General features: G+C 45.7%; 2 protein-coding genes across 2 annotated transcripts in view; one reads left to right on the top strand and one right to left on the bottom strand.

Moving 5' to 3' along the window:
* The window catches only part of LOC124552266 (sonic hedgehog protein), a 548,478-nt gene extending 543,716 nt beyond the window's left edge, over positions 1-4,762 (bottom strand). The window contains exon 1 of the mRNA XM_047126546.1: positions 4,493-4,762. Within this exon, the coding sequence (XP_046982502.1) occupies positions 4,493-4,762 (270 nt within the window). The remainder of the gene's footprint in view (positions 1-4,492) is intronic.
* LOC124552265 (POU domain, class 4, transcription factor 2-like) overlaps positions 4,761-27,586 on the top strand; it is a 121,507-nt gene continuing 98,681 nt past the window's right edge. Inside the window, exon 1 of the mRNA XM_047126545.1 lies at positions 4,761-4,938. Coding sequence (XP_046982501.1) covers positions 4,761-4,938 — 178 coding nt within the window. The remainder of the gene's footprint in view (positions 4,939-27,586) is intronic.

The raw sequence follows: 27,586 nt of genomic DNA, 5'->3' as shown, positions 1-27,586 counted from the left end.
CTGTAATAGTCACAAACGCGTAAGTACGTGGTATTAAGTAACATTCCGCCAGTGCGGACGGTATTTGCTTCGTGATACACTACCCGTGTTAAAATGGACCGTTTACCAATTGCGGAAAAAGTCGACATCGTGTTGATGTATGGCTATTGTGATCAAAATGCGCAACGGGCGTGTGCTATGTATTCTGCTCGGTATCCTGGACGACATCATCCAAGTGCCCGGACCGTTCGCCGGATAGTTACGTTACTTAAGGAAACAGGAAGTGTTCAGCCACATGTGAAACGTCAACCACGACCTGCAACAAATCATGATGCCCAAGTTCGTGTTTTAGCTGCTGTCGCGGCTAATCCGCACATCAGTAGCAGACAATTGCGCGAGAATTGGGAATCTCAAAAACGTCGGTGCTGAGAATGCTACATCAACATCGATTGCACCCGTACCATATTTCTGTGCACCAGGAATTGCATGGCGACGACTTTGAACGACGTTTACAGTTCTGGGCACAAGAGAAATTACGGGACGATGACAGATTTTTTGCACGCGTTCTATTTAGCGACGAAGCGTCATTCATCAAAAGCGGTAACGTAAACCGGCGTAATATGCACTATTGAGCAACGGAAAATCCACGATGGTTGCGACAAGTGGAACATCAGCGACCTTGGCGGGTTAATGTATGGTGCGGTATTATAGGTGGAAGGTTAATTGGCCCCCATTTTATCGATGGCAATCTAAATGGCGTTATGTATGCTGATTTCCTACGTAATTTTCTACCGATGTTACTACAACATGTTTCACTGCATGACAGAATGGCGATGTACTTCCAAGATCATGGATAGCTCGCGTGCGGTTGAAGCGGTATTGAATAGCATACTTCATGACAGGTGGATTGGTCGTCGAAGCACCATACCATGGCCCGCACGTTCACCGGATCTGACGTCCCCGGATTTCTTTTTGTGGGGAAAGTTGAAGGATATTTGCTATCGTGATTCACCGACAACGCATGACAACATGCGTCAGCGCATTGTCAATGCATGTGCGAACATTACGGAAGGCGAACTACTCGCTGTTGAGAGGAATGTCGTTACACGTATTGTCAAATGCACTGAGGTTGACGGACATCGTTTTGAGCGTTTATTGCATTAATGTGGCCGGCCGGTGTGGCCGTGCGGTTAAAGGCGCTTCAGTCTGGAACCGCGTGACCGCTCCGGTCGCTGGTTCGAATCCTGCCTCGGGCATGGATGTGTGTGATGTCCTTAGGTTAGTTAGGTTTAATTAGTTCTATGTTCTAGGCGACTGATGACCTCAGATGTTAAGTCGCATAGTGCTCAGAGCCATTTGAACCATTTGCATTAATGTGGTACCTACAGGTAACCACGCTGTAACGGCATGCGTTCTCAGAAATGATAAGTTTACAAAGGTACATGTGTCACATTGGAACAACAGAAATAAAATGTTCAAACGTACCTACGTTCAGTATTTTTAATTTAAAAAACCTACCTGTTAGCAACTGTTCGTCTAAAATTGTGAGCCATATGTTTGTGACTACTACAGCGCCATCTATCACAAAGCGAAAAAAGTGGTCCGAGTAAAACATTCATACTTCTTTACGTACCGTACAACACGAATATGTAATAAAAAATGGGGGCTCCTATTTTAAAAAAAAACGCAGTTGATATCCGTTTGACCTATGGCGGCGCCACCTAGCGGGCCAGCCATAGCGCCACCTGGTTTCCCCCTTCAAACTAGACAAGTTTCGTTCTTTGTAGTTTTTTCGTTTGACGCTTATTTCGTGAGATATTTGGCCCGGTCACGATCAATGGACCACCCTGTATAATGGACGTACGAGTACAGGCTGTAGACACACGATTGACGACATATGGAAGACTAAGTCGTGAGTTGTGCTCGAATTGCCCTGTGGTAAGGCGACCTCTCACGACAAGCTGGAAACCCGGGTTCGTGCCCCGATCCGGGACAAATTTTGCGTTGTCATTCGATTATACAGCTGATGGTTGTCCGTATTCGCAACTGCGAATACCTTTCACGTATTTCATTGCTGCTGTAAACACCGCAGTGTTTGGTGTCCGAAGGAAAACTACATCATACTTGTAAGCAATACCGGTATTGTTATATCGTATATATAGTTGAGTTGCGTCTCGCACCGAAATGTTGCCCGTTACCAAAATATGGAAGCTAATCTCTGCCTCTGTGTGCTACTCGCCTTTCGTGCAACCTAAACCGAGAAAGTCAACACTGCTTCTGTCACAGCATAGTATACACGAACATTCTTCAACGGGTCTACCGCCAAGGACGCACCTCTTACACCTGTGGTGGTCGAACAATAGCAGAAATCAGCGTCCGTTCTTTACGCATGATGATTTTGCTAAACGGGAATAAATTACAGAAACGATCCTTGAGAATTTAAGGAGCCAAAAACGGCCATAGGCTTATGGAAATATGACCGGAAATGTTTTCCAGAAGAGGTACGCCCTTTTGTAGGGTGCACCAGCAAAGACGGCAATTTCTGTCTCTATTTGTGTTTTAGCTCCACACACACAAGAATGCAGTGCCGCCACTGGCAGCGTTATAGCCCTCTTGAGAATGAAGACGAACGCAATCATACAGGAGCGTACATTGTCAAAGATCTCCACCTGCAAGTGTCTTAGGACACATTGCCGGCAATATGTCCATATGACCATTTTAGCTTCTTACCCCACCAGGTATCGATTCCTGAAATCTGTCCTCATTTAGCAAAATCGTCCTGTGTAGCTTTATTTACGGCAAGCCGAGGTCCGGCTTTTCGCTCATCTCGCATAAATAATGAAGAAGTCGGCGTTGCGTCATTAAGAAAAATACCTTATACAGTTTGGGAGTGTATTTATGTTTTTCCCATTTTTACTGCAGATCTGATGATGGTCATTAAAGACCGAAACAGGTAATCTGTTAACAAAAGTTTGTGACCATAGACGTAAATTAAAAGAAACTTATTACATATACGGGTTCACTGTTTTTTCGCGACGATGTCGCAGCTTGTGAAAAAAGACCTTTGTCGCTGACTGATATCTTTTCATGGAATTTCTATCACCAACTTTTCTGCTCCGAATGCCGAAATGTTTTGCTGACTCCCATCTACGTAAAAAGAAATGAACCATCGTGAGAAAACGAGAGAAATCAGAGCTGTTGCGGTAACATTTAGCTGTTTGTTTTTCCCACGCGCTATTCGAGAGTAGAACGGCAGAAAAGCAGCATTTGTACACACAATGCGTCAAAGACCTGAGTGTGAATTAGAGAATAACCTTGCAGATGTAGACTGAAAACGAATGAAAACCGGCAAAGCTTCCTGTGGTAAAAAAAGCTCCATGAAAAGTCGTTGCTTGCTGCATTTCTCGAAGTAACTTTCCCTAACAATTTTTTGAGGAACCTGCACTAGAGTGTGACACTGGACCACATGAAATCTTTGTTGTGGTGGGAGTGGAACGATAGAGAAATAATACGAAGGCGTTTTGAAGAACCCTCTGCCAGGCACTTATGTCTTTGACGAATGTAGTCGGTTCTGCAGAGAAGCCCGAGGTGTAAGCTAGGCTGAAGGATAATAATCAATAATCTGGATGTAAGTTGAAGAAGCCAGTGAATGAGGATGCCAAATCAAGGTAGCGGTCACAGCCTGATATTTACGTATGCGTCATGTTCAAATGGATTCTACCGCATTTATCGCACTTTTCAGAATAAACGGTAAACCTGCAACGTAATTTCAGAAAATGTATATTCGATAATGAACAAATGTGCGACGAGTATGTGGTGAGTCTTGTTGCAACCCTTGTTCACTAAAGTACGAGCAGCCCTTAGCGGCTCGCCATCTTATTTGCAACTATTCAAGACGTCCCTTTCCGGCTTAGATCTTTTTTAATACGTGACTTGTAAGTACAGCATCTTTTTCCAGTCAGTACAAACTTTAATTTTATTAATGTATTATATACCTAATATGTTTTAGGACAGTTAGTCTAATTCTGAAGACGACGCTCATAGTAGCGTCGAAACCTGGTCAATTTTGACTTAATATTTGTGACCGAGGACTTATTTGTTCTAATATAATTTTGGTGTATATTGTGCACATATATCGTACATGAACTGTCAAAAATGTGATCACTACGTTACTTTTACCGGCACATGTCACGCGGTGCAAATTGACGCGGCAAGAATGCAGAGAATATTTCAAGGCGTCTGTATCGCTTCCTAAACTTGCGGTGTGTTAATTACCTGTGAAAACCAAGAGAGTCCTCGGCGACGATAGTACGCCGATGCGCGAAGATCTTGGAGAGTGCGCCTGTAAACAAACAGCTCCTCGTTCAGCAAGTTCGGAGGCGGTTGTCGTTGACAGCTGATAGAAGCAACAGGCGGCCTTGTCTATCTAGGCACTTCACTTTCTTCAAATAAATAAATAAATAAAAACTCGCAGAGGAAGGTGGCAAGTCGATTAGCGGAACACGGCACTCGCGGTTTCGGTCACGAAGCCGACGCACCCCGGCAGGTCGCGGCGGAACCGGGCTGAGCGGTTGCGACTGGCGTAGAGAACGGTACGAAAATGCCCGTCGAACGCGCGCCACGGCTGCTGCTGGCCCCCTCCCCTCCACCTGGCGGCGCGCCATTGGCCGGCCGCGCGGGTGACGTCACAGCGCCCGGCGCGCCGCCGTTGGCCGGTGAGGGCGTGGCGAAGACAGCCGAGCGACGCTGGAGGCGGTGGTGGGGGTACGCGGTATGCGCGCATGCGCGGTGCGGCCGGCGCAGGCTCCGCTGTAGCCGAGATTTTCGGCCGCTGTCCCGTGCGCGGTGGTAGGAGGGACGCAGAGGGGGAAAAGCCGACGGCAGTTATGGTGCGGGGTTGGGGTGGGGGAGGAGGAGGAGGGGGGCGGATGGAGCCAGCGGTGTCGGGCGCGTTCACAGGTAAAAGATTTTATAATATATTAGGGAGCGGTCAACCGCAAAGGAACAACGGGTTTTAAGCATCGGCGCAGGCAACCACGCTTGTGACGGGCGTGGGAGGGGGAGGGGTGAAGAACTGCATCCCAGCAGCGGTTTGGTGGGGGGAGGGGGGGAGGCAGCGTCTGAGGAAGAGCAGACGATGCCGCCGCCAGCCAGAGAACACCCGAAAACTAATGCCCTTTGTCTTTTCCCAGGAGCGAAACACAAGAAAAAGATTTCCGTTTCGAGATTAAAAGCTCTCTGACCATTGTCACGTCGTTTCTCCCCCGTCCTCTGTCGCTCTTTATTTTCTTTTATTCCTCCCCCTCCCTCCTCCTCCCCCCCCCAACTTCCTTGGATTTTGTCTTTGTTATCACCTACTTGCGTCAGCGATTTATGCGTTTCTGCCGCTCTTCGCTTCCCGAAAGTCGTCTTGCCGAAACCGCTATCGCTCGGAGGAGCGTATTTAGTGGCTCCCCCAATACGGAAACTGGAAAATTGTGTAAATGTAGCGCGAGGCGTAAGAGCTAGCACCACTTTCATTTCGTGAAGCGCGAGGCAAACGACAGACGATGATATGCAAAAGACGCGTAATTTCGTTCCGAGTTTAACACTCTCGATCCTTTTAGCAACGGACTTCTTTTGTTTTTTTAATGAACGCTATTCATTTTGTAACGGGACCCGAAAGCTCTTGAAGTAGCAACGTACAATAATACAAGGGTTTGAACCTAAACAGTGGCAAACATTTATTTGCAGCTCATGCCAAACAGTTACATGTTTCGAAGTTTTACTGTATTTCAAAAGTAGTCACCATCTATATTGCAGTGCCTGTATTGTTAAGAAGAACGCCGGAATGCACGTCCGAACGAACATCGCATCGTTCTCCTTGACAACGCAGACACAGCAGTACCGCATTTATCCCCCCCGACAGAAGGCAACAACTTTGTATTAAACCATCCCATCCCTGCATGGTAGTTACATAATGTGTGTACGAGCAGAGGCTGTTACGCAGGAAGGCGACATATTGAGGTCTGGGTCTGGCCGTGAGTCAATCAAAGATATTCCCTTACACAGTTGATGATTGTTCATATTCGCAACTGCAAATACGTTTCATGTAATCACTAATATTGATTACAACCCGTCACCAGCGATGTGAAAGTCGCTGGATAGCAGCGCCTGTTGCGTTGATACTTCTACAACAATATTCGGCAAACCACCTGACGGTGTGTGGCGGAGGGTACTTTTGGCACCACTAACTGATCCTCCTTACCTGGTCCACACGCGAATGACGCGTGGGAAGAGTGGTTGACGGCAAGCCTCGTTATTCAAATTACTCGAATTTTCTCCTCATGGTCATTTCGCGAGACGTATACAGGGGTGAGGGGGGAAGTAACATGTTGTCGATTCTTCCCCGAAAAATACACTCTCGTAATTTAACGTCTCCGTGTTGCATAACGCCTCTCTTGTAGCGTGTGCCAATGGGGTTTGTCGAGCATCTCTGACGCGCTCTCGCGCCGACTAAAAGATTCCGAGACCAAACGGACCGCTCTTCGTTGGATCTTGTCTACCTCTCCTAGCTGGTAAGGATCCCAGAATTACGAACATTATTCAAGAACTAGTAGAACAAGCCACTTCTTTACTGGATGAGTTACATTTCCTTCCTATGAATCTCAGTCTCGCGTCTGATTTTCTTACTCTTTGTTCTGTGCGGTCATTCCGTTTAAGATCGCTATAGATAGATACACCTAGATATTTTTCCAACAATTTGCCATCAGTCAGTTGTTCAGCAGCCAATTTCTTTTCCTATGTGTGCGTAATATACAGTACTTATTTACGATGTATGTACATAGACTTAAGCGACCAATCAAAATTTGTACCATGGCCGGGATTCGAACCCGGGTACAAATTTTGGTACAAAATTTTCATTCTTGCTTCAGTCTGCATACGTACACCATAGAGGTATGAGACTTGAAAACGTCTGTTTTTACGTTCGAGATCAAAAGCAAGTTCTTGCAAAAAAAAAAAAAAAAAAAAAAAATGGGTTTTAACACTATGGGACTTAACATCAGGTCATCAGTCCCCCGGAACTTAGAACTACTTAAACCTAACTAACCTAAGGACATCACATACATCCATGCCCGAGGCAGGATTCGAACCTGCCACCGTAGCGGTCGCGCGGTTCCAGACTGAAGCGCCTAGAGCCGCTCGGCCACACCGGCCGGCCAAGTTCTTGCACCGCTCACCAATACTCTGTAGGTTATTCTGCAAGTCTTTACTAATTTCTGGAGTTGCTACTCTCTTGTAAATAACCTCGTCATCCGCGGCTAGCCTCAGAGAGCTTCCGCCGCATACTGCTAAGCTTAAGGAGAAAAAATTACGCACAGGTGAATCGTAAGCCTTTATAGATGGCGCAGCGATCGAAGTCAAGCGCTCAAACGGGCGCGCACTGCCTCTGTGTGAGAGTAAGGAAGTAGCGATCCGTGAGACGTTTATGTTTCAAACGGACGTCGTACGTAAACGTGGGTAAGTGCAAGGACGTGGCACAGTGACCTGTTTTGCTGTTTGGCTGTGCGCGTGGCCATTAGGTGTGCGAATTTTGCTGGATTTGTTAGTGTTTCGTGGCGGGCTCTTCAAGATGCCTACAACTAGTGGTGTAACACACGTGGCCACGAAATACGAAAAAGAAACGGGCAGTTTGGGCAATAAGAGCTGTAAGTTCGCGAACCTCTTGTCGACCCCTGTTCATTAGTCGGGGTATTCTGTCACTGGCCTCTCAGTACACATATTCTTTACTGCCGTTTCTTGTGAACAGTATCAACTTATTCTCAAGAATTAGCAGCTTTCGCTCAGTTAATACTCGACAGAAATCCAGTGTGCGTTTGGATCGTACTTCCTTCTCTCTTGTGCAGAAAGATGTGCAGTGTACTGCTGTATCCATTTTAAATAATCTATCACAGGAATTCAAAACTCTTAGGAGTAATCCACGTGCTTTCAAATCGAGACTGAAGAGTTTCCTCATGGGTCACTCCTTCTGTTCTGTCGAAGAGTTCCTTGAAAAATTAAACTGATTCCTGTGTTATACTGTTGATTGCGTTTACATAAACTTATGGCATGTCTTTTTTGGGGTTCATAAACATTATAAACATTTTATTTTTATCTGTTATTACTTTTATATTGTAATTTCATGTACTGACATGTTCCATGACCTTGGAGATTTGCTCCTCAATTTGGTCCTACGGAACTAGACGTGTAAAATAAAAATAAGAATAAAATCCTGAGCGGGAGGGACCAGAGACACCTTTCAGTGTTTGTGAATCAAAATCGCTTCCAGATCCGACATGAATTAAAAAAAAAAAATGGGTGTGAAATCTTATGAGACTTAACTGCTATGGTCATCAGTCCCTAAGCTTACACACTACTTAACCTAAATTATCCTAAGGACAAACACTCACAACACACACCCATGCCCAAGGGAGGACTCGAACCTCCGCCGGCACCAATCGCACAGTCCACGACTGCAGCGCCCCAGACCGCTCGGGTAATCCCGCGTGGCCGACATGAATTGCTGCAGGCGGTGAATGAAGGTCCATCCCCACCTGTTAGCCAGAGGACATTGCGATGGCAACTGCATGCAGTGAACATTTGGAGTCAACACCCCGCAAGAGGCCATTGCTCACAGGGGCACAGAAAGACGATAACAGTGAAGTTCATCATGTGGGAAGAAAATGTGACTAAATAAAGCAAACAAACCACCATAGCCACATCATCAAAGAAGTTTATTTCAAACGACTGGTTTCGGGGTCACACTTTGTTTTATTTTGTTTTGTTTTAGGACACTAAAACAAATAAGATCATACGCGCCAATGTAGGAACCTTAGAACGCTAAGACGAAAAATGAATTAAAAGCGACAACAGGTTAATCCCGATCGATGGAAGGAAAGACAAAGATAAAACAAGGACTTCCGCTTGGGGAAAGGTTCACAAAATACCCCGTATGGACAACGAAGGTCCTGAACTAAAGATTCAATGGCCTTCGCCATATTGGTACGACGGGTAAGAATTAAAACGCGGTCGACATGGATGTGTGTGATGTCCTTAGGTTAGTTAGGTTTAACTCCAGGGGACTGATAACCTTAGATGTTAAGACGCACAGAGCCATTTGAACCATTTGAACCTGGTAGCCTAGGTCAGTTAAGTTCGTGCCTGCTTTACATGTCCGTTAGTTGTGTTGCATACCTATCAGGGGTTACCTCATAAGGATGGCTTTCTTTACTTATGCGATGTCTTGTTAGGTTCCTCTAAAACACAGAATCGCTGAACCGTCTAGAAACTGAGTGAAGCTATATCAGGGGCCAGGTAGCCCACGGAATATTTTTGTACTATATAGTTGTCCTCCTGTCTGTTATATAAGAATGGATAGTATTTACAGCAAAACTGAAAATGTCGATGTTTATTTCAGGTTTTATTCGAAAATTGTTGACTGGTAACATGAAAGGGAGACGTTGACGTAATAGTAAAGATAAAATACAGATTTATTATATACTGCTAGAAAACGCAGTTTCCTCAACAAATAAGGTACATGAAAAAAATCGCAAAACAAAAATATATCCTACATCGCTTCAATACTTTGCCGAACTGATATAAAGCATCTTACTCTTACTCATAATCAACTTTCGCATTTATCAATTCCAATAGAAAACTCTTGACTCCGCTCATGATGTTCTACTGAGTACCAAGTAACAACAATAAGTATATACATGTATTTTTTATATTTTTGTGCATACAAACTGTGCATAAAAGCCCAGTAGTTACGGGATCGACTTATTTATATCACTTATAAAATGCGATTTGTATTCTGCGAGGATATAAAATACACAGTGGGCTAACACTGAATGATGTGCGGTTGCAATTATGCGCAAAACAAACGCCCGCCTCTGTGGCCGAGCAGTTCGAGGCGCTTCAGTCCTGAACGGAGCTGCTGCTACGGTCGCAGGTTCTAATCCTGCCTCGGGCATGGATGTGTGTGATGTTCTTAGTTTAGTTAGGTTTAAGCAGTTCTAAGTCTAGGGGACTCTTGACTTCAGATATTAAGTGATTTTGTGTACATTTCGAATGCATAAAAATAAAAAAAATACATGTATATACTTTTTGTTGTTACTTTGTACTCAATAGAACATTCTTCATCATGAACGAAGGCAAGAGTTTCCTGTTGGAGTTGATAAATGTGAAAGTTGATTATGATTAAGAGTAACATGCTTTCTATGAGTTCGACAAAGTATTGAAGCGATGTACGATATATTTTTGTTTTAAGATTTTCTTCATTGTACCTTATGTTTAGGGCTTAGAGCCATTTGAACCATTTTTTTGCAAAACAATCAACCAGATAAACAAACAAAAGTTGTCGGCTCCCATTTTCTCTCTCACACAATCATTCATTTTTGTTTATCTACCAATTCTATCAGTAGTACCGGTAACCCTACCATTTACTACTTCATTTGTGTTATTTACCAGAACTACCGAATCGCAATTTTGGTAGAGCGCAACTCTAGTCATACACGATGCTGGTGTCTACTTTGAAGGACAGAAGAACTCTGAAACTGTACCTGTTTTGCTTAAGCAGTAAATAAGTAGTTGCCACCATTAAAGTCCCAACTCTCGTATATGTCACGTTTTAAGTATCAGCACATAAGTAGGCACGATACATTGCGGCATTGCGCTCATTTACAAATGGTTCAAATGGCTCTGAGCACTATGCGACTTAACTTCTGAGGTCATCAGTCGGCTAGAACTTAGAACTAATTAAACCTAACTAACCTAAGGACAGCACACACATCCATGCCCGAGGCAGGATTCGAACTTGCGAGCGTAGCGGTCACGCGGTTCCAGACTGAAGCGCCTTTAACCGCACGGCCACACCGGCCGGGCTCATTTACACTCCGCAAATGCACATATACGACGCAACTATCACATACCCGTAAGGATAGGGACCAATGTCTTTCCAAAAGGTGGATGAACCCACCCCGTGGTATATCTCGGGCAATGACAAATAACGATAACGCATTTTTTCCAAGTCTATGTTTTTCGCGTTTGCAATACTTGTGACTTCTTTATTGTTCTGCGTTGGGTGACGAAATGTACTTGATAAAGTTAACGATCGTTACCGTACAACGTTTGGCAGAACCTGGTACACCTGTCTAATATCGTGCAGAGCTCCCGCGAGCACGTAGAAGTGCCACAACGTGACGTGTCACGGAGTCGACTAATGTCTGAAGTAGCGCTGGAGGGAACTGACATCGTGAATTCTGCAGGGCTGTCCATAAAGTACACTCCTGGAAATGGAAAAAAGAACACATTGACACCGGTGTGTCAGACCCACCATACTTGCTCCGGACACTGCGAGAGGGCTGTACAAGCAATGATCACACGTACGGCACAGCGGACACACCAGGAACCGCGGTGTTGGCCGTCGAATGGCGCTAGCTGCGCAGCATTTGTGCACCGCCGCCGTCAGTGTCAGCCAGTTTTCCGTGGCATACGGAGCTCCATCGCAGTCTTTAACACTGGTAGCATGCCGCGACAGCGTGGACGTGAACCGTATGTGCAGTTGACGGACTTTGAGCGAGGGCGTATAGTGGGCATGCGGGAGGCCGGGTGGACGTACCGCCGAATTGCTCAACACGTGGGGCGTGAGGTCTCCACAGTACATCGATGTTGTCGCCAGTGGTCGGCGGAAGGTGCACGTGCCCGTCGACCTGGGACCGGACCGCAGCGACGCACGGATGCACGCCAAGACCGTAGGATCCTACGCAGTGCCGTAGGGGACCGCACCGCCACTTCCCAGCAAATTAGGGACACTGTTGCTCCTGGGGTATCGGCGAGGACCATTCGCAACCGTCTCCATGAAGCTGGGCTACGGTCCCGCACACCGTTAGGCCGTCTTCCGCTCACGCCCCAACATCGTGCAGCCCGCCTCCAGTGGTGTCGCGACAGGCGTGAATGGAGGGACGAATGGAGACGTGTCGTCTTCAGCGATGAGAGTCGCTTCTGCCTTGGTGCCAATGATGGTCGTATGCGTGTTTGGCGCCGTGCAGGTGAGCGCCACAATCAGGACTGCATACGACCGAGGCACACAGGGCCAACACCCGGCATCATGGTGTGGGGAGCGATCTCCTACACTGGCCGTACACCACTGGTGATCGTCGAGGGGACACTGAATAGTGCACGGTACTTCCAAACCGTCATCGAACCCATCGTTCTACCATTCCTAGACCGGCAAGGGAACTTGCTGTTCCAACAGGACAATGCACGTCCGCATGTATCCCGTGCCACCCAACGTGCTCTAGAAGGTGTAAGTCAACTACCCTGGCCAGCAAGATCTCCGGATCTGTCCCCCATTGAGCATGTTTGGGACTGGATGAAGCGTCGTCTCACGCGGTCTGCACGTCCAGCGCGAACGCTGGTCCAACTGAGGCGCCAGGTGGAAATGGCATGGCAAGCCGTTCCACAGGACTACATCCAGCATCCCTACGATCGTCTCCATGGGAGAATAGCAGCCTGCATTGCTGCGAAAGGTGGATATACACTGTACTAGTGCCGACATTGTGCATGCTCTGTTGCCTGTGTCTATGTGCCTGTGGTTCTGTCAGTGTGATCATGTGATGTATCTGACCCCAGGAATGTGTCAATAAAGTTTCCCCTTCTTGGGACAATGAATTCACGGTGTTCTTATTTCAATTTCCAGGAGTGTAGTACAAGGGGGGGGGGGGGGGGAGAGATCTCTACTGAACACCACGTTGGAAGGCATCCCAGATATACTCAGTAATGTTCATGTCTGGGGAGTTTGGTGGCAAGCGGAAGCGATTAAAAGCAGAAGAGTGTTCCGGGAGCCACTCTGTAGCAATTCTCAACGAATCGGGTGTCGTGTCGCATTGTCCTGCTGGAATTGCCCAAGTTCGTCGCAATGCACAAGGACACGAATGAATGCAGGTGATCAAACACGATGCTTACGTGCACGTCACCTGTCAGAGTCGTATCTAGTCGTTTCAGGGGTCCCATATCACTCCACGTGCACACGCTTCACACCATTAGAAAGCCTCCACCAACTTGAACAGTCCCTTGCAGACATGCAAGGTCCATGGATTCATGAGGTTCTCTCCAAAGCCGTACACGTCCATCGGCTCGATACAATGTGAAACGACACTCGTGCGACCAGGCAACAGGCAGAGTAACAGTCAAAATTTAAACCAACGCACTCGCCGATGATCCTCTGTAAAACATAGTTGAAGGGAAACGGAGTGCCCATACTGAATACAGTGAGTGAAATGAAGCTTAACTAACACCCCGTAACACTATAAACTCCTTTTCTGGCAGACAAAACACCGCGAATAACCGAAACTGTCGTTTTCACATATATGGAGTCGAAGCCTGAACTGCTCCGACAGACATTCTGAGGTAGTTTGGGGAAATTTTCTGCGCGCTTTGGTACCCCGTGTTCTCGAGTGAATCGGAACGCGCTAATAAGGTAATTACCAGTTATCCTGTTTCTTACGCCAGTTATCTGTTGTTTGTGAAATTCACTTCCCAACAGTGAGGAAACCTTTGCAGGGTAATCTATTTCCCCCGTGCACCAACCCTGGGGATTCATCGATAAGAGGATGCAGAGCAAAAACGTTAATGAACTTATGACCAGAAATCCAAGGTTCTCGTGCTGGAAACCATTTATTCAATCATACTTTGTTACAAACGCTGCGGCCAACGACACGCTGTACCATGCAGCAACAGTTTACAGTTGCATGGTTTCTGTTGTGGACTGGCAAGACAGCCAATCCACAGTGGCGGGTAACCGAAAGGCACGCGCTTAAACTCACGCAGGCTGGCGTGAGGTCTGAAACAGGATACGTAATGAATGCTATAAAGAAAAGTACGTAGCTGCTGGAATACTTAACTTTAATCCACAATTGGTGAACTTTGGTCTTGTTGATGTACATGCTTCATTAGATACATAGCAGAGGATAAATGGCGCCTTGCTAGGTCGCAGCAACTGACTCAGCTGAAGGCAATGCTAACTATCGTCTCGGCAATTGAGAGCGTAATTCTCAGTGAACCTTTCCTAGCAACGTCGGCTGTACAACTGGGGCGAGTGCCAGTACGTCTCTCTAGACCTGCCGTGTGGCGGCGCTCGGTCTGCAATCACTGATAGTGGCGACACGCGGGTCCGACGTATACTAATGGACCGCGGCCGATTTAAAAGCTACCACCTAGCAAGTGTGGTGTCTGGCGGTGACACCACAGTTTCCTCCTAGAGGGTGCTACTTTTCCTCATGCGTACTGCCCTAGCACCCTCTCCTGCAATAGTAATGTTGTGTCCGATTCACTTCTCTTGCTCACGCCTTATACAGAGTTGTACACAATGGTTCCGTATTCGAAACGAGAGCTCGCCGACATGGTGTTTGCTTACGGAAAGGCAAATGGCAACGGACGACGGGCACAAGTTTGTATCAGGAGACCTATCTCCGCCGACAGCAGCCACAGCATTCTGTTATGTCCTAGCCAGTAATGCCACCCGAGCCCGCTGCCAAAAGGTTGGCAGCATCAAAGTCCGGACGCCGTCCGCATAAGCAGCGCCAGCGATACAGGAAATCGCCGCAAGTCTGCGCGCGCCACCGCTGGCTTCTGGCTTCTTAAGCGCTGGAGTCGCGAGCGCTAGGACAGTTCTGTATTCGCCGCTCAGTTGTATACTCGCCACCGAATTGTGTACTTGCTAGTCAGTTGTGTGTTCATCGCAGCAGAGTTGTTGTTTGTCGTCAGCCGACGCTGACCTAGCCGCTCCGACTCGAACTAGACAGATTTCTGTAGACGCGGAGTTCACTACTGTGTTTCTGTATCTTCGTTAATAAAGATAAGTACCGACTTCTATTTAATCAGAGTGTTTGGGTTTTCATCTTTCTGTTCACTGTTCCAGCGGACCGGTCGGCCCGCTATTAAAAGTGTGGCGGTGACTTTGTAAGCCGTTTCTACAGCGAATTGCTTGTCGCTACGAACGCCGCCACAAAACATTCAATGTTTGCAACAGTGTTTCGCCGTTTGTCTGAGACGGTCGTTTCAGGAAGCAGGATATGGTGAAGGACGTATCCGAAATGTTCGGACACCAGACTTGGAGGAAAATGTGATTAGCACTGTGGAAGGCGACCGCCGTGTCAGTACCAGGCAGTTGGGCCGCCAGTACAGGGAAAGCCAAACGACTATGTGGAACATTCTCCATGACTATTGTTACTACCCTTATCACTTACAGCGAGTGCAGGGCTTAGTAGCGACAGACTTTCCACATCGGGAGCAGTTTTGCCACTGGTTTCTTCACCAGGCAACCACGATTCCGGGATTTCGGTCGGTCATCCATTCTATTCATAGATGAGGCCACTTTTACGCGGACTGATATCTTCAGCTTTCATAACAGTCATCTGTGAGATAGTATGCAGAATAGCATGCAGAACCTTGTAAGTAGGCTGTTTATGTTTTCTTATTGGCAATGTTACGTAGCGCTCTGTATGAAAATCACTGGCTGTGCTGTGTGCAGTCTGTGGCTAGTTTGCATTGTTGTCTGCGATTGTAGTGTTGGGCAGCGGCAGCTGGATGTGAACAGCGCGTAGCGTTGCGCAGTTGGAGGTGAGCCGCCAGCAGTGGTGGATGTGGGGAGAGAAATGGCGGAGTTTTGATATTTGTAAGAATGGATGTTATGAACTCCTATATATATTATGACTTTTGATGACTATTAAGGTAAATACATTGTTTGTTCTCTATCAAAATCTTTCATTTGCTAACTATGCCTATCAGTAGTTAGTCCCTTCCGTAGTTTGAATCTTTTATTTTGCTGGCAGTAGTAGCGCTCGCTGTTTTGCAGTAGTTTGAGTAACGAAGATTTTTGTGAGGTAAGTGATTTGTGAAAGGTATCGGTTAATGCTAGTCAGGGCCATTCTTTTGTAGGGATTTTTGAAAGTCAGATTGCGTTGCGCTAAAAATATTGTGTGTCAGGGTTAAGAACAGTCCTGTATAATTTTTCTAAGGGGACGTTTCAACCTTCATGGTATGGTGGTTGGAGGTTGTTGAGGGGAGGAAACCAGACCGCGAAGTTCGGTCTCATCGGATTAGGGATGGACAGGAAAGGAAATCGGCCGTGCCCTTTTAAGGGAACCATCCCGGCATTTGCCTGGGGCGATTTAGGAAAATGACGGAAAACCTGAATCAGGATGGCCGGACGCGGGATTGAACCGTCGTCCTCCCGAATGCGAGTCCAGTGTGCTAACCACTGCGCCACCTCGCTTTTTTTTTTTTTTTTTGCACACATTTAATTTTTTTTTATTGAAAAAACACCTATTATGAACCTACAAGAAATTTAGGAGTTTGATACAATAACTAAAACCATGCTAATAGTTGCAGAAAAAGGCATAAAGAAAGAGAGCAAAGTGCGGGGCGAAGGAAACCATGAAACAAAATTGAAGGGTGGAATCCATACCACCATTAACCAGTGCTACATCTTGCACCGGATGGGGAAACTAAAACTGCGAAGACCTTTTCGCACCGGGGACAAAAAGAGGAAATGGGGCAAATACTGCTACAGAGTGTGAGGGTTCACAACGAAACTCTCCATCTGCTGTATCATCCAGGTATGACTTCTCGTAATGATGAAAGTAGATCCCACGTCGTACCGTGTAGTGTTCTATCATCGTATTGTAATTTTAGCTTCTCTTACCCGTGATGTTCCAGCTACGTGGAGGGTCGTGGAACGCACTCCACAAAAAATTGGAAAAATATTGTCGATACTTAGGGTTACGGAGGATCTTGCAATGTCGTTCCGGCAGATAGCTCCAAAAGTCTATAGTGTCCTTAGTGCCGTCTTGAAACAAATAATGCACTGCATGTCCACGAAGCCACGTCATTGCATTAGTTTTAGTGCGTGGGTAATACGTTTCATCCGGGAATAAGATAGTCTTGGGGTCGATATGATTCGGCGTTACCCGAAGGAAGTATGCTGACATTTGCCTCACTAAGTGCCACACTGCCGTAGACTCGCTACAGCTAAGACGGTGTTCATCGTCGTCTTGAACGCCACAGTTCGTGCACGTGGGTGAGTCCACCATGTGGATCGCATGTAGCCTTGATCTGGTCACCTGCTTACCGTTGACAGTGATATACCACATCGCCGTGACGTCAGTGTCCAGTGTTACGTGGTGAATTGTCCTCCACACTACTCGCCAGTTGACGTTCGAGTGCTTACTCTCCACGACGTTATCGGGTCGTCCACGTTGCAGGACCCTATAAACCGCCTTTGCCGTCGCCAGGTGAGTCGCTGGTAAGGCAAGTCGAACGTAACTGAGTTCGAGGTAAAAGACACCGATGTAGAAGAGCGAGGAGGGGACATGGTGTATCGGCACAGGCGGCAACAGGGAGGGCGGTGCTAGTTCTTCTATTAACAAACTGGTCAGACTGTCCGGACGGCGGTGCCGTAGTTTGACTAATGTGCTCACAAATAGGGCGACCGCTCTGTCATAAACGTGATAAAGGCCAAGCCCTCCCCGATCCTCGCTAGGTGGTATGGTGGGAGCGAATCATCAGCATCGGTGCAGCCAGAATTTGGGCCCGGGATACTTGACGATCTTATTTTGGGACCAGTCTTCCTTCCACGTCGCCTAACAGGCGAGAACTATCGGCGTCTCCTGCGGTTGACTTTGCCTGCCCTGCTGGAAGAGGTGCCGTTGATAATTCCAAGGATTATGTGGCTGCTACGTGTCGGGGCCCCAGCCCACTTCGCCGTTAACTAGCGGGCGCGTCTCAACCGTCTTCCCTGCTCGACGGATCGGACGAGGAGGTCCAGTTGCATGGCCTGCTCGTTCACTGGATCTCAACCCGTGCGATTTGTGGTCATGGGGCCATCTCAAAAGTAGCGCTTATGCAGGCCTCATTCCAGATGTGGAGACACTGTAGCAGCGTATTCGTGCTGCCTTTGTTCGGATGCAGCCTGGCCGATGGGAATGTGTGACACAGAACATGCTACTGCGCGTACACGCAGGCACATGGAAACCGCTTTCGGCAGATACAGTACTCTGACTGCGTGGTATAGCGCTTGTTACACAGCGGTCTCTGTAACAGTGTCTGGTTGAATAAATGGTTTCTACCATGGAAACCAAGCATTTCCTTTCATACACTACTGGTCATTAAATTTGCTACACCAAGAAGAAATGGAGATGTAAACGGGTATGCATTGGACAGATATATTATACTACAACTGACATGTGATTACATTTTCACGCAATTTGGGTGCATAGATCCTGAGAAATCACTACCCAGAACAACCACCTCTGCCGGCCGAAGTGGCCGTGCGGTTCTTGGCGCTGAAGTCTGGAACCGCATGACCGCTACGTCGCAGGTTCGAATCCTGCCACGGGCATGGATGTGTGTGATGTCCTTAGGTTAGTTAGGTTTAACTAGTTCTAAGTTCTAGGGGACTAATGACCTTAGAAGTTGAGTCCCATAGTGCTGAGAGCCATTTGAACCATTTGAGAAAACCACCTCTGGCCGTAATAACGGCCTTGATACGCCTGGGCAGAGCTTGGATGGCGTCTACAGGTACAGCTGCCCATGCAGCTTCAACACGATACCACAGTTCATCAAGAGTAGTGACTGGCGTATTGTGACTAGCCAGTTGCTCGGCCACTATTGACCACACGTTTTCAGGTGGTGACAGATTTGGAGTCGAACATTTTCTGTATCCAGAAAGGCCCGTACAGGACCTGCAACATGCGGTCGTGCATTATCCTGCTGAAGTGTAGGGTTTCCCAGGGATCGAATGAAGGTTAGAGCCACGGGTCGTAACACATCTGAAATGTAACGTCCACTCTTCAAAGTGTCGTGAATGCGAACAAGAGGTGACCGAGACGTGTAACCAGTGGTACCCCATACCGTCACGCCGGGTGATACGCCAATATGGCGATGACGAATACACGCTTCCAATGTGCGTTCACCGCGATGCCGCCAAACACGGATGCGACCATCATGATGCTGTAAACGGAACCTGGATTCATCCGAAAAAATTACGTTTTGCCATTCGTGCCCCCAGGTTCGTCATTCAATACACCATCGCAGGCGCTCCTGTCTATGATGCAGCGTCAAGGGTAACCGCAGCCACGGTCTCCGAGCTCATAGTCCATGCTGCTGCAAACGTCGTCGAACTGTTCGTGCCGATAGTTGTTGTCTCGCAAACGTCCCCATCTGTTGACTCAGGGATCGAGACGTGGCTGCACGATCCTTTGCAGCCGTGCGGATAAGATGCCTGTCATCTCGACTTTTAGTGATATGAGGCCGATGGAATCCAGCACGGCGTTCCGTATTAGCCTCCTGATCCCAATGATTCCATATTCTGCTAACGGTCATTGGATCTCGACCAACGCGAGCAGAAATGTCGCGATACGATAAACCGCAATCGCGATAGGCTACAATCCGACCTTTATCAAAGTCGGAAACGTGATGGTACGCATTTCTCCTCCTTACATGAGGCATCACAACAACGTTTCACCAGGCAACGCCGGTCAACTGGTGTTTGTGTATGAGAAATGGGTTGGAAACTTTCCTCGTGTCAGCACGTTGTAGGTGTCGCCACCGGCGCCAACCTTGTGTGAATGCTCTGATAAACTAATGATTTGCATATCACAGCATGTTCTTCCTGTCGGTTAAATTTCGCGTCTGTAGCACGTCATCTTCGTGGTGTAACAATTTTAATGGCCAGTAGTGTAAATTTATTAGCCCTTTTTTGTTCCGTATCATCTCACCGATCTATCCGTAGAGTGTTTACACGGTGGAAAAAATCAACCTGTAACATGCACTCTTCAAAATATTAAAGCCAAAAAAGAATAATTCAGCAACACTTAGAGAGATGCAAAAGTATTGTGATGTGATTGCTACCGCCGGGGAGTGAACCCAAACACAAGCTGCATGTTGGCCAACTGTTCATCGGTAAACCTATGTAGGCAGGTGTGTATCAATTCTAAGAATTCCAGTTATCTCGAACATAATATGTAGAATTCCATCAGTTTTTGACATTTAGCAGCATCCATTAACGTATAAATGTATAATATGTTAAGTAGCGTAACGGAATTGTAGATTGGCTGTTCCTAAGTTGATTGTAACAGTAATTAAAAGCAATAAATGGACGTACATTGATTTTTCGTAAGTATTTTTGGCCCCGCTTGTCGTCCAGCAAAATTCGGAGTGTGTTTGCTCCAGAGGCTCTGGTCTTATCAGGTTTACGAAAGAAACGTTAACCAGTTAGTGATGATTTGTCGTACTGCATTCTTGAAATCAACTCTGCTAATAATATCTCTTAATTTACGTCATAAATGACACTGGTTAAAAAATGATCACTTTCCAGTTAAACATTGCTTTTAAGATCGACTGGTTTTATATTTCATCTGATATTGATGTCTTACAAATGTTGATGTTGTTGATAAAAATGCATTTGTCCGTAGTCGACTCACGAGACGAATTTTCCACCATCTGGTTTCCTACCACCTCGCCCTCCATCACTTCGTGGCCACTTCCATGACAAAGTTATATTACAGCAAACAAAGACACCGCGTCTTATCGGGGCAGTTACAGCGGGTCCGATTTAATACGTGTTATGCAACCCGCAACACCTTCAAATAACACTCGCAAAGTTTTCATATTCTCACGCTCTCTATGCGCGAACTATCAGTCCTACGGGAAAAATGAACAGGTCTCTTTTTAGGAAGTTTAATGTAGTTCAATTTTGTACTGGTATATATTTTCGCTAGAGGCTGTAATTTTCGAGTTAGTGAAGAAAAACATACAAAACTTACCTTCAAACGAGCATTTTTTTTAATAACTCAAAAAAGTTGCCTCCAGATATAACGTATGGGTACAAAATTTAACTACACTAAATTTCCTACTAAAAGGTCCTGTTCATTCCTCTGCAGAACCAACAGTTTGTGTGTAGCGAGTGAGAGAATATGCAATATGTGGTTTTTTAAGGCATTATAGGTTGCACACAACCTATCAGTAGGGGCAGCTGAAGCACCTTCTGCCAGTTATTGGCGAAAGAAACAAATCCAGTTTCGTATGGCAATTAACGTTTTCGTAAGTGAGAAAGAAAGAAATGGAGTTTCAAAATATAGTGTGCTTCGAGATGAGCGTTAAAAATTTAACAGGACATAGAGAATGCTCCAATGAACAATTTGATGCAGGAAACCTGGGGTCAGAGAAGCCAGCTTAAGGAGGTAACAGAAATAAAATCACAGTACTGTGTGCTTCTTTATTTACATTAGTTACAGTTAACTTCAAATACCATCATTGACACAATGAATGTGTCATTTGTATTGTGTCTTATAAAATGTGCTGAAACTGAGAGACATCAACCTCAGTGCAAGCATGACATCGGCGAACAAGATTCTGACGCCCTCTGACGAATATTCCTGATGTAAAAAATTGAACATAGCTGCTAAGGTTCAGTGACCGTGTCAGAATTATATTAGAACAAATAAGCCCTCGGTCACAAATATTGAGTCAAAATTGACCAGGTTTCGACGCTACTATGAGCGTCGTCTTCAGAATTAAACTAATTGTTCTAAAACATATTAGGTATATAATAAATTAATAAAATTAAAATTTGTACTGACTGGAAAGAGATGCACTACTTACAAGTCACATTTTAAAAAAAATCTAAGCCGGAAAGGCGACGTCATGAATAGTTGTAAATAAGATGGCGAGCCGCTAAGGGCTGCTCGTACCTGAGTGAACAAGGGTTGCAACGAGACTGAGGTGCCCACGTTGGAAAGTGTGGCCAAGTAAACACGGTGTTGCTACGAGCGCCATCTAGTAGCCGCAGAAACAACTAGGCTACTGTACATTCAAAATTAGACACATGAAATTGTGATGAAGCTGATTCAACCATAACTTAAGCCCTAATAATAATAGGATGAAGTTACATATTCATCTGCTTCAAACAGAGATACATTTTGTAACGTAAAAAAACGTCAGTTATGACATACAAGAAAACAGCAAAGATGTAACAGGAAAACAACATTTCGGTAAACTGCATGAGGAAATCTGAATCAAAGATCAAGCAATGGCTTTATACAGTCGAAAAAGTTTTTATTTCGCAGCTGCAGCTGTTCGTTGAGAATGAGGCCATCATGACGAGAGAGATGTTTGACAATTTCCAATTCTTCTAAAACATCTAACCTACTCCCCTTCTTTTCAGTATGCAGAAGAACTAGCACCCTCAACATCTCATGCACTGAAATTAACCCCAAAAAAAGTTTTCTATTCTTTTAATAGGACCCATTTCCTATCAGATTCAGCGCATGCTTCGCAACAAATGCAACTGCAATGTTGCCTTCTCTACTAATAATAATCTGAAGAGAAACTTCATTCATAATTTAAAATCCATTCGCTCCCCTACAGAAAGTTCTGGCGTTTACAAGATCATCTGTGATACCTCCTCCTCCTATTATACAGGGCAAACTGGACGTGCTTTCACGGTCAGATTTAAAGAACATCTTTTGAGAAAAAACGGCACCAGTCCCCTAAATTCATCCTTTGCCGATCACCCCTTAATTACTGGACACGTGCCTAAAGCCATAGGCGATAGCAATATTCTGCATACCGAAAAGAAGGGGCTTAAGTTAGATGTTTTAGAGGAATTGGAGATGTTCAAAACATCTATCTCGTCATGATGGCCTCATTCTCAACGAAAAGCTGCAGCTGTATAAAGCCGTTGCTTGATCTTTGATTCAGATTTCCTCATGCAGTTTGCCGAAATGGTATTTTCCTGTTACATCTTTGCTGTTTTCTTGCATGTCATAACTGACGTTTTTTTACGTTACAAAATGTATATCTGTTTGAAGCAGATAAATATGTAACTTCATCCTATTATTATTAGTGCTTACGTTATGCCTGAATCAGCTTCATTACAATTCCATGTGTCTAATTTTGAATGTACAGTAGCCTAGTTGTTTCTGCGGCTACTAGCTGGCGCTCGTAGCAACACCATGTTTACTTGGCCACACTTTCTAACGTGGGCACCTCAGTCTTGTTGCAACCCTTGTTCACTCAGGTACGAGCAGCCCTTAGCGGCTCGCCATCTTATTTACAACTATTCATGACGTCGCCTTTCCGGATTAGATTTTTATTAAATGTGGCTTGTAAGTACTGCATCTCTTTCCAGTCAGTACAAACTTTAATTTTATTAATGTATTATATACCTAATATGTTTTAGAACAGTTAGTTTAATTCTGAAGACGACGCTCATAGTAGCGTCGAAACCTGGTCAATTTTGACGTAATATTTGTGAGCGTGGGCTTATTTGTTCTAATATTATTCCTACATCTACATCTACATCTACATTGATACTCCGCAAGCCACCCAACGGTGTGTGGCGGAGGGCACTTTACGTGCCACTGTCATTACCTCCCTTTCCTGTTCCAGTCGCGTATGGTTCGCGGGAAGAACGACTGTCTGAAAGCCTCCGTGCGCGCTCTAATCTCTCTAATTTTACATTCGTGATCTCCTCGGGAGGTATAAGTAGGGGGAAGCAATATATTCGATATCTCATCCAGAAACGCACCCTCTCGAAACCTGGCGAGCAAGCTACACCGCGACGCAGAGCGCCTCTCTTGCAGAGTCTGCCACTTGAGTTTATTAAACATCTCCGTAACGCTATCACGGTTACCAAATAACCCTGTGACGAAACGAGCCGCTCTTCTTTGGATCTTCTCTATCTCCTCCGTCAGACCGATCTGGAACGGATCCCACACTGATGAGCAATACTCAAGTATAGGTCGAACGAGTGTTTTGTAAGCCACCTCCTTTGTTGATGGACTACATTTTCTAAGCACTCTCCCAATGAATCTCAACCTGGTACCCGCCTTACCAACAATTAATTTTACATGATCATTCCACTTCAAATCGTTCCTTACGCATACTCCCAGATATTTTACAGAAGTAACTGCTACCAGTGTTTGTTCCGCTATCATATAATCATACAATAAAGGATCCTTCTTTCTATGTATTCGCAATACATTACATTTGTCTATGTTAAGGGTCAGTTGCCACTCCCTGCACCAAGTGCCTATCCGCTGCAGATCTTCCTGCATTTCGCTACAATTTTCTAATGCTGCAACTTCTCTGTATACTACAGCATCATCCGCGAAAAGCCGCATGGAACTTCCGACACTATCTACTAGGTCATTTATATATATTGTGAAAAGCAATGGCCCCATAACACTCCCCTGTGGCACGCCAGAGGTTACTTTAACGTCTGTAGACGTCTCTCCATTGATAACAACATTCTGTGTTCTGTTTGCTAAAAACTCTTCAATCCAGCCACACAGCTGGTCTGATATTCCGTAGGCTCTTACTTTGTTTACCAGGCGACAGTGCGGAAGTGTATCGAAGGCCTTCCGGAAGTCAAGGAAAATAGCATCTACCTGGGAGCCTGTGCCTAATATTTTCTGGGTCTCATGAACAAATAAGGCGAGTTGGGTCTCACACGATCGCTGTTTCCGGAATCCATGTTGATTCCTGATGTGTTTCTTGTCACATCACAGGCAGCTACAATCTGCCAAGTAATTCTTATCTTCGTATCCACTGGCGTCTCATGCACTGATGACTTTAGATAGTCCCATAGGAAATAAACAGGGGGATTCATGTCAGGTGACATCGTAGGGCATGGCATACGACCTCACCTTGCAGTCCAGTGGCCAGGGAATACAGCACTGTGACGTTTGCGGACATCCACACTGAAGTGAGGCGGTGCATCGTCATGTTTGATGCACAACCTCTCACGAACAGTGTAGATCCGATGCAACACAGCCACCTTATGGAGAAATAAAGTAAACAAGCCCTGCAACATGACTCCCTAGTAATCAGCCACGCCCTCGTACTTCCTTGCAGGAAATAAAGAATGTATGTATAGTACATAAACAGCACAGTACGTGTAAACTTGTACACATTTTAGTTGTAAATACGCTAGCAAACAGGCGGCAGACAGGTTCATTTCCATATCTCCCTCAGTTGGCTTCTCCGACTCCAGGTTCCCTCCTTCAAATTGTTCGTTGGAGTATTCTCTATGTCCTTTTACATTTTTTGCACTCTTTTCGGAAAAATATAAAATGGTAAATGAAATTTCAAACAATAGTCGCCAAAGAACATAATAATCTCGAAAGCTCCTATAATGAACAAAATATATGCAATTTTCAATATATGAATATGAATGGTATCGAATGGTATCGAAGGATTCGTTAAACGGAGTTGTATCGCGATTTACGTTTGGACAGGAGAGGCCGTTAACGTACGACTGACACTGCCGGAAGAACAAACCTTGGCAAAGAACCGAGCAATACTCAGCCCGAGGGCGAAGGGTAAAGTGGTCGCTACTGTTCTCATGAGCAAATGGCATAAGGGCAAGACAATTTTAAATTAAAATCGGTTGAAGGGCAATAGCTTAAGGCTCAGAACAGGAATTTGAATTTTAAAAGCAGAAGGCCTTATCCTAAAATTTCTTTAAATCAGGCTGAAAGCTCAAACAATCTGCCGCCTTAAGGGCAAAACAATTATCTAATTTAAAATCGGCTAGAAGCCATACATAAACAAACAAAAAGGACAAATAAGAACAGGCAGCATATCAAACGGCGCTCAGAAGTTTCCAAGGTCGGCCTGGAAATCAAACACTAACGCTCGTTTAGGTGAGACAGGCAGTCGACCCAACAATTCCCAATCCGGCGGCAACCCAACTGACAGACAGTCAGCGGACCAAGCAAACCGCTCCACCCGACCAGCACACAACAGGGAGTTCAATGGAACAGCGCAGAAAGTATCGGCGCCCACAACGAATTACACATTCAGTTGTCAAACTACACGCCATGCTCGACAGCAACAACAAAAAATGTTTCAAATGGCTCTGAGCACTATGGGACTTAACATCTGTGGTCATCAGGCCCCTAGAACGTAGAACTACTTAAACCTAACTAACCTAAGGACATCACACACATCCATGCCCGAGGCAGTATTCGAACCTGCGACCGTAGCAGTCGCGCGGTTCCGGACTGAGCGCCTAGAACCGCTAGACCATCGCAGCCGGCTCAGCAACAACACGACGAGGAAACTACACTGCCTGAATTAATGTCAGCGCCAGGGGAGGTAACCGGAACGTTAACGGCCACAAAGCAGAAGATTCCGCTGGTCCACTTCAATCCAAAAATAATCAAGTTAAGTTAAACTTCACAGGAGGGCGGCCAGAATTTCGCCAACTTGAAAACAAACGTTGTTGCTCAGGAGAATGTCCCAACAGCCCACAACGAAATTCGAACGACACAGTGTGAACAGTAGGGGCTGGCTGGCAGATCAAGTAAAGACTCAACTTTCGTGTCCGGGATCGGTGAGCCACGGACCTCGTAGCAATGGGAACTCGGAACGGCCCCACACACTCAGACCGCGCTTGGACGCCGCCAGCTGGCCCGGCCAGACACGGACCGCGGAGACTTCCTCGCTGCTCCACGCCAACTGACCAGCTGCCCGCACACGGTGTAACGGCTCCATGTAAGCCGCTACATGGCTCGACCCCACAACTAAAGACACCTGAGTGCCCTTCCGACACTCAGGGAAGAGCCTGATGATAATTAGTAAGATGTGTTGTTGATGTTGTGGTCTTCAGTCCTGAGACTGGTTTGATGCAGCTCTCCATGCTACTCTATCCTGTGCAAGCTTCTTCATCTCCCTGTACCTACCGCAGCCTACATCCTTCTGAATCTGCTTAGTGTATTCATCTCTTGGTCTCCCTCTACGATTTTTACCCTCCACGCTGCCCTCCAATGCTAAATTGGTGATCCCTTGATGCCTCAGAACATGTCCTACCAACCGATCCCTTCTTCTACTCAAGTTGTGCCACAAACTTCTCTTCTCCCCAATCCTATTCAATACCTCCTCATTAGTTACGTGATCTACCCATTTAACCTTCAGCATTCTTTTGTAGCACCACATTTCGAAAGCTTCTATTCTCTTCTTGTCCAAACTATTTATCGTCCATGTTTCACTTCCATACATGGCTACACTCCATACAAATACTTTCAGAAACGACTTCCTGACACTTACATCTATACTCGATGTTAACAAATTTCTCTTCTTCAGAAATGCTTTCCTTGCCATTGACAGTCTACATTTTATATCCTCTCCGACCATCATCACTTATTTTGCTCCCCAAATAGCAAAACTCCTTTACTACTTTAAGTGTCTCATTTCCTAATCTAATTCCCTCAGCATCACCCAACTTAATTTGACTACATTCCATTATCCTTGTTTTGCTTTTGTTGATGTTCATCTTATATCCTCCTTTCAAGACACTGTTCATTCCGTTCAACTGCTCTTCCAAGTCCTTTGCTGTCTCTGACAGAATTACAATGTCATCGGCGAACCTCAGTTTTTACTTCTTCTCCGTGAATTTTAATACCTACTCCGAATTTTTCTTTTGTTTCCTTTACTGCTTGCTCAATATACAGATTGAATAACATCGGGGAGAGGCTACAACCCTGTCTCACTCCCTTGCCAACCACTGCTTCCCTTTCATGTT

The sequence above is a fragment of the Schistocerca americana genome, chromosome 10, assembly GCF_021461395.2.
Source record: "Schistocerca americana isolate TAMUIC-IGC-003095 chromosome 10, iqSchAmer2.1, whole genome shotgun sequence".
In the NCBI taxonomy this organism is placed as follows: domain Eukaryota; kingdom Metazoa; phylum Arthropoda; class Insecta; order Orthoptera; family Acrididae; genus Schistocerca; species Schistocerca americana.
The sequence above is the reverse complement of the archived record's forward strand: the minus strand, read 5'-3'. Positions and strand labels throughout refer to the sequence as shown.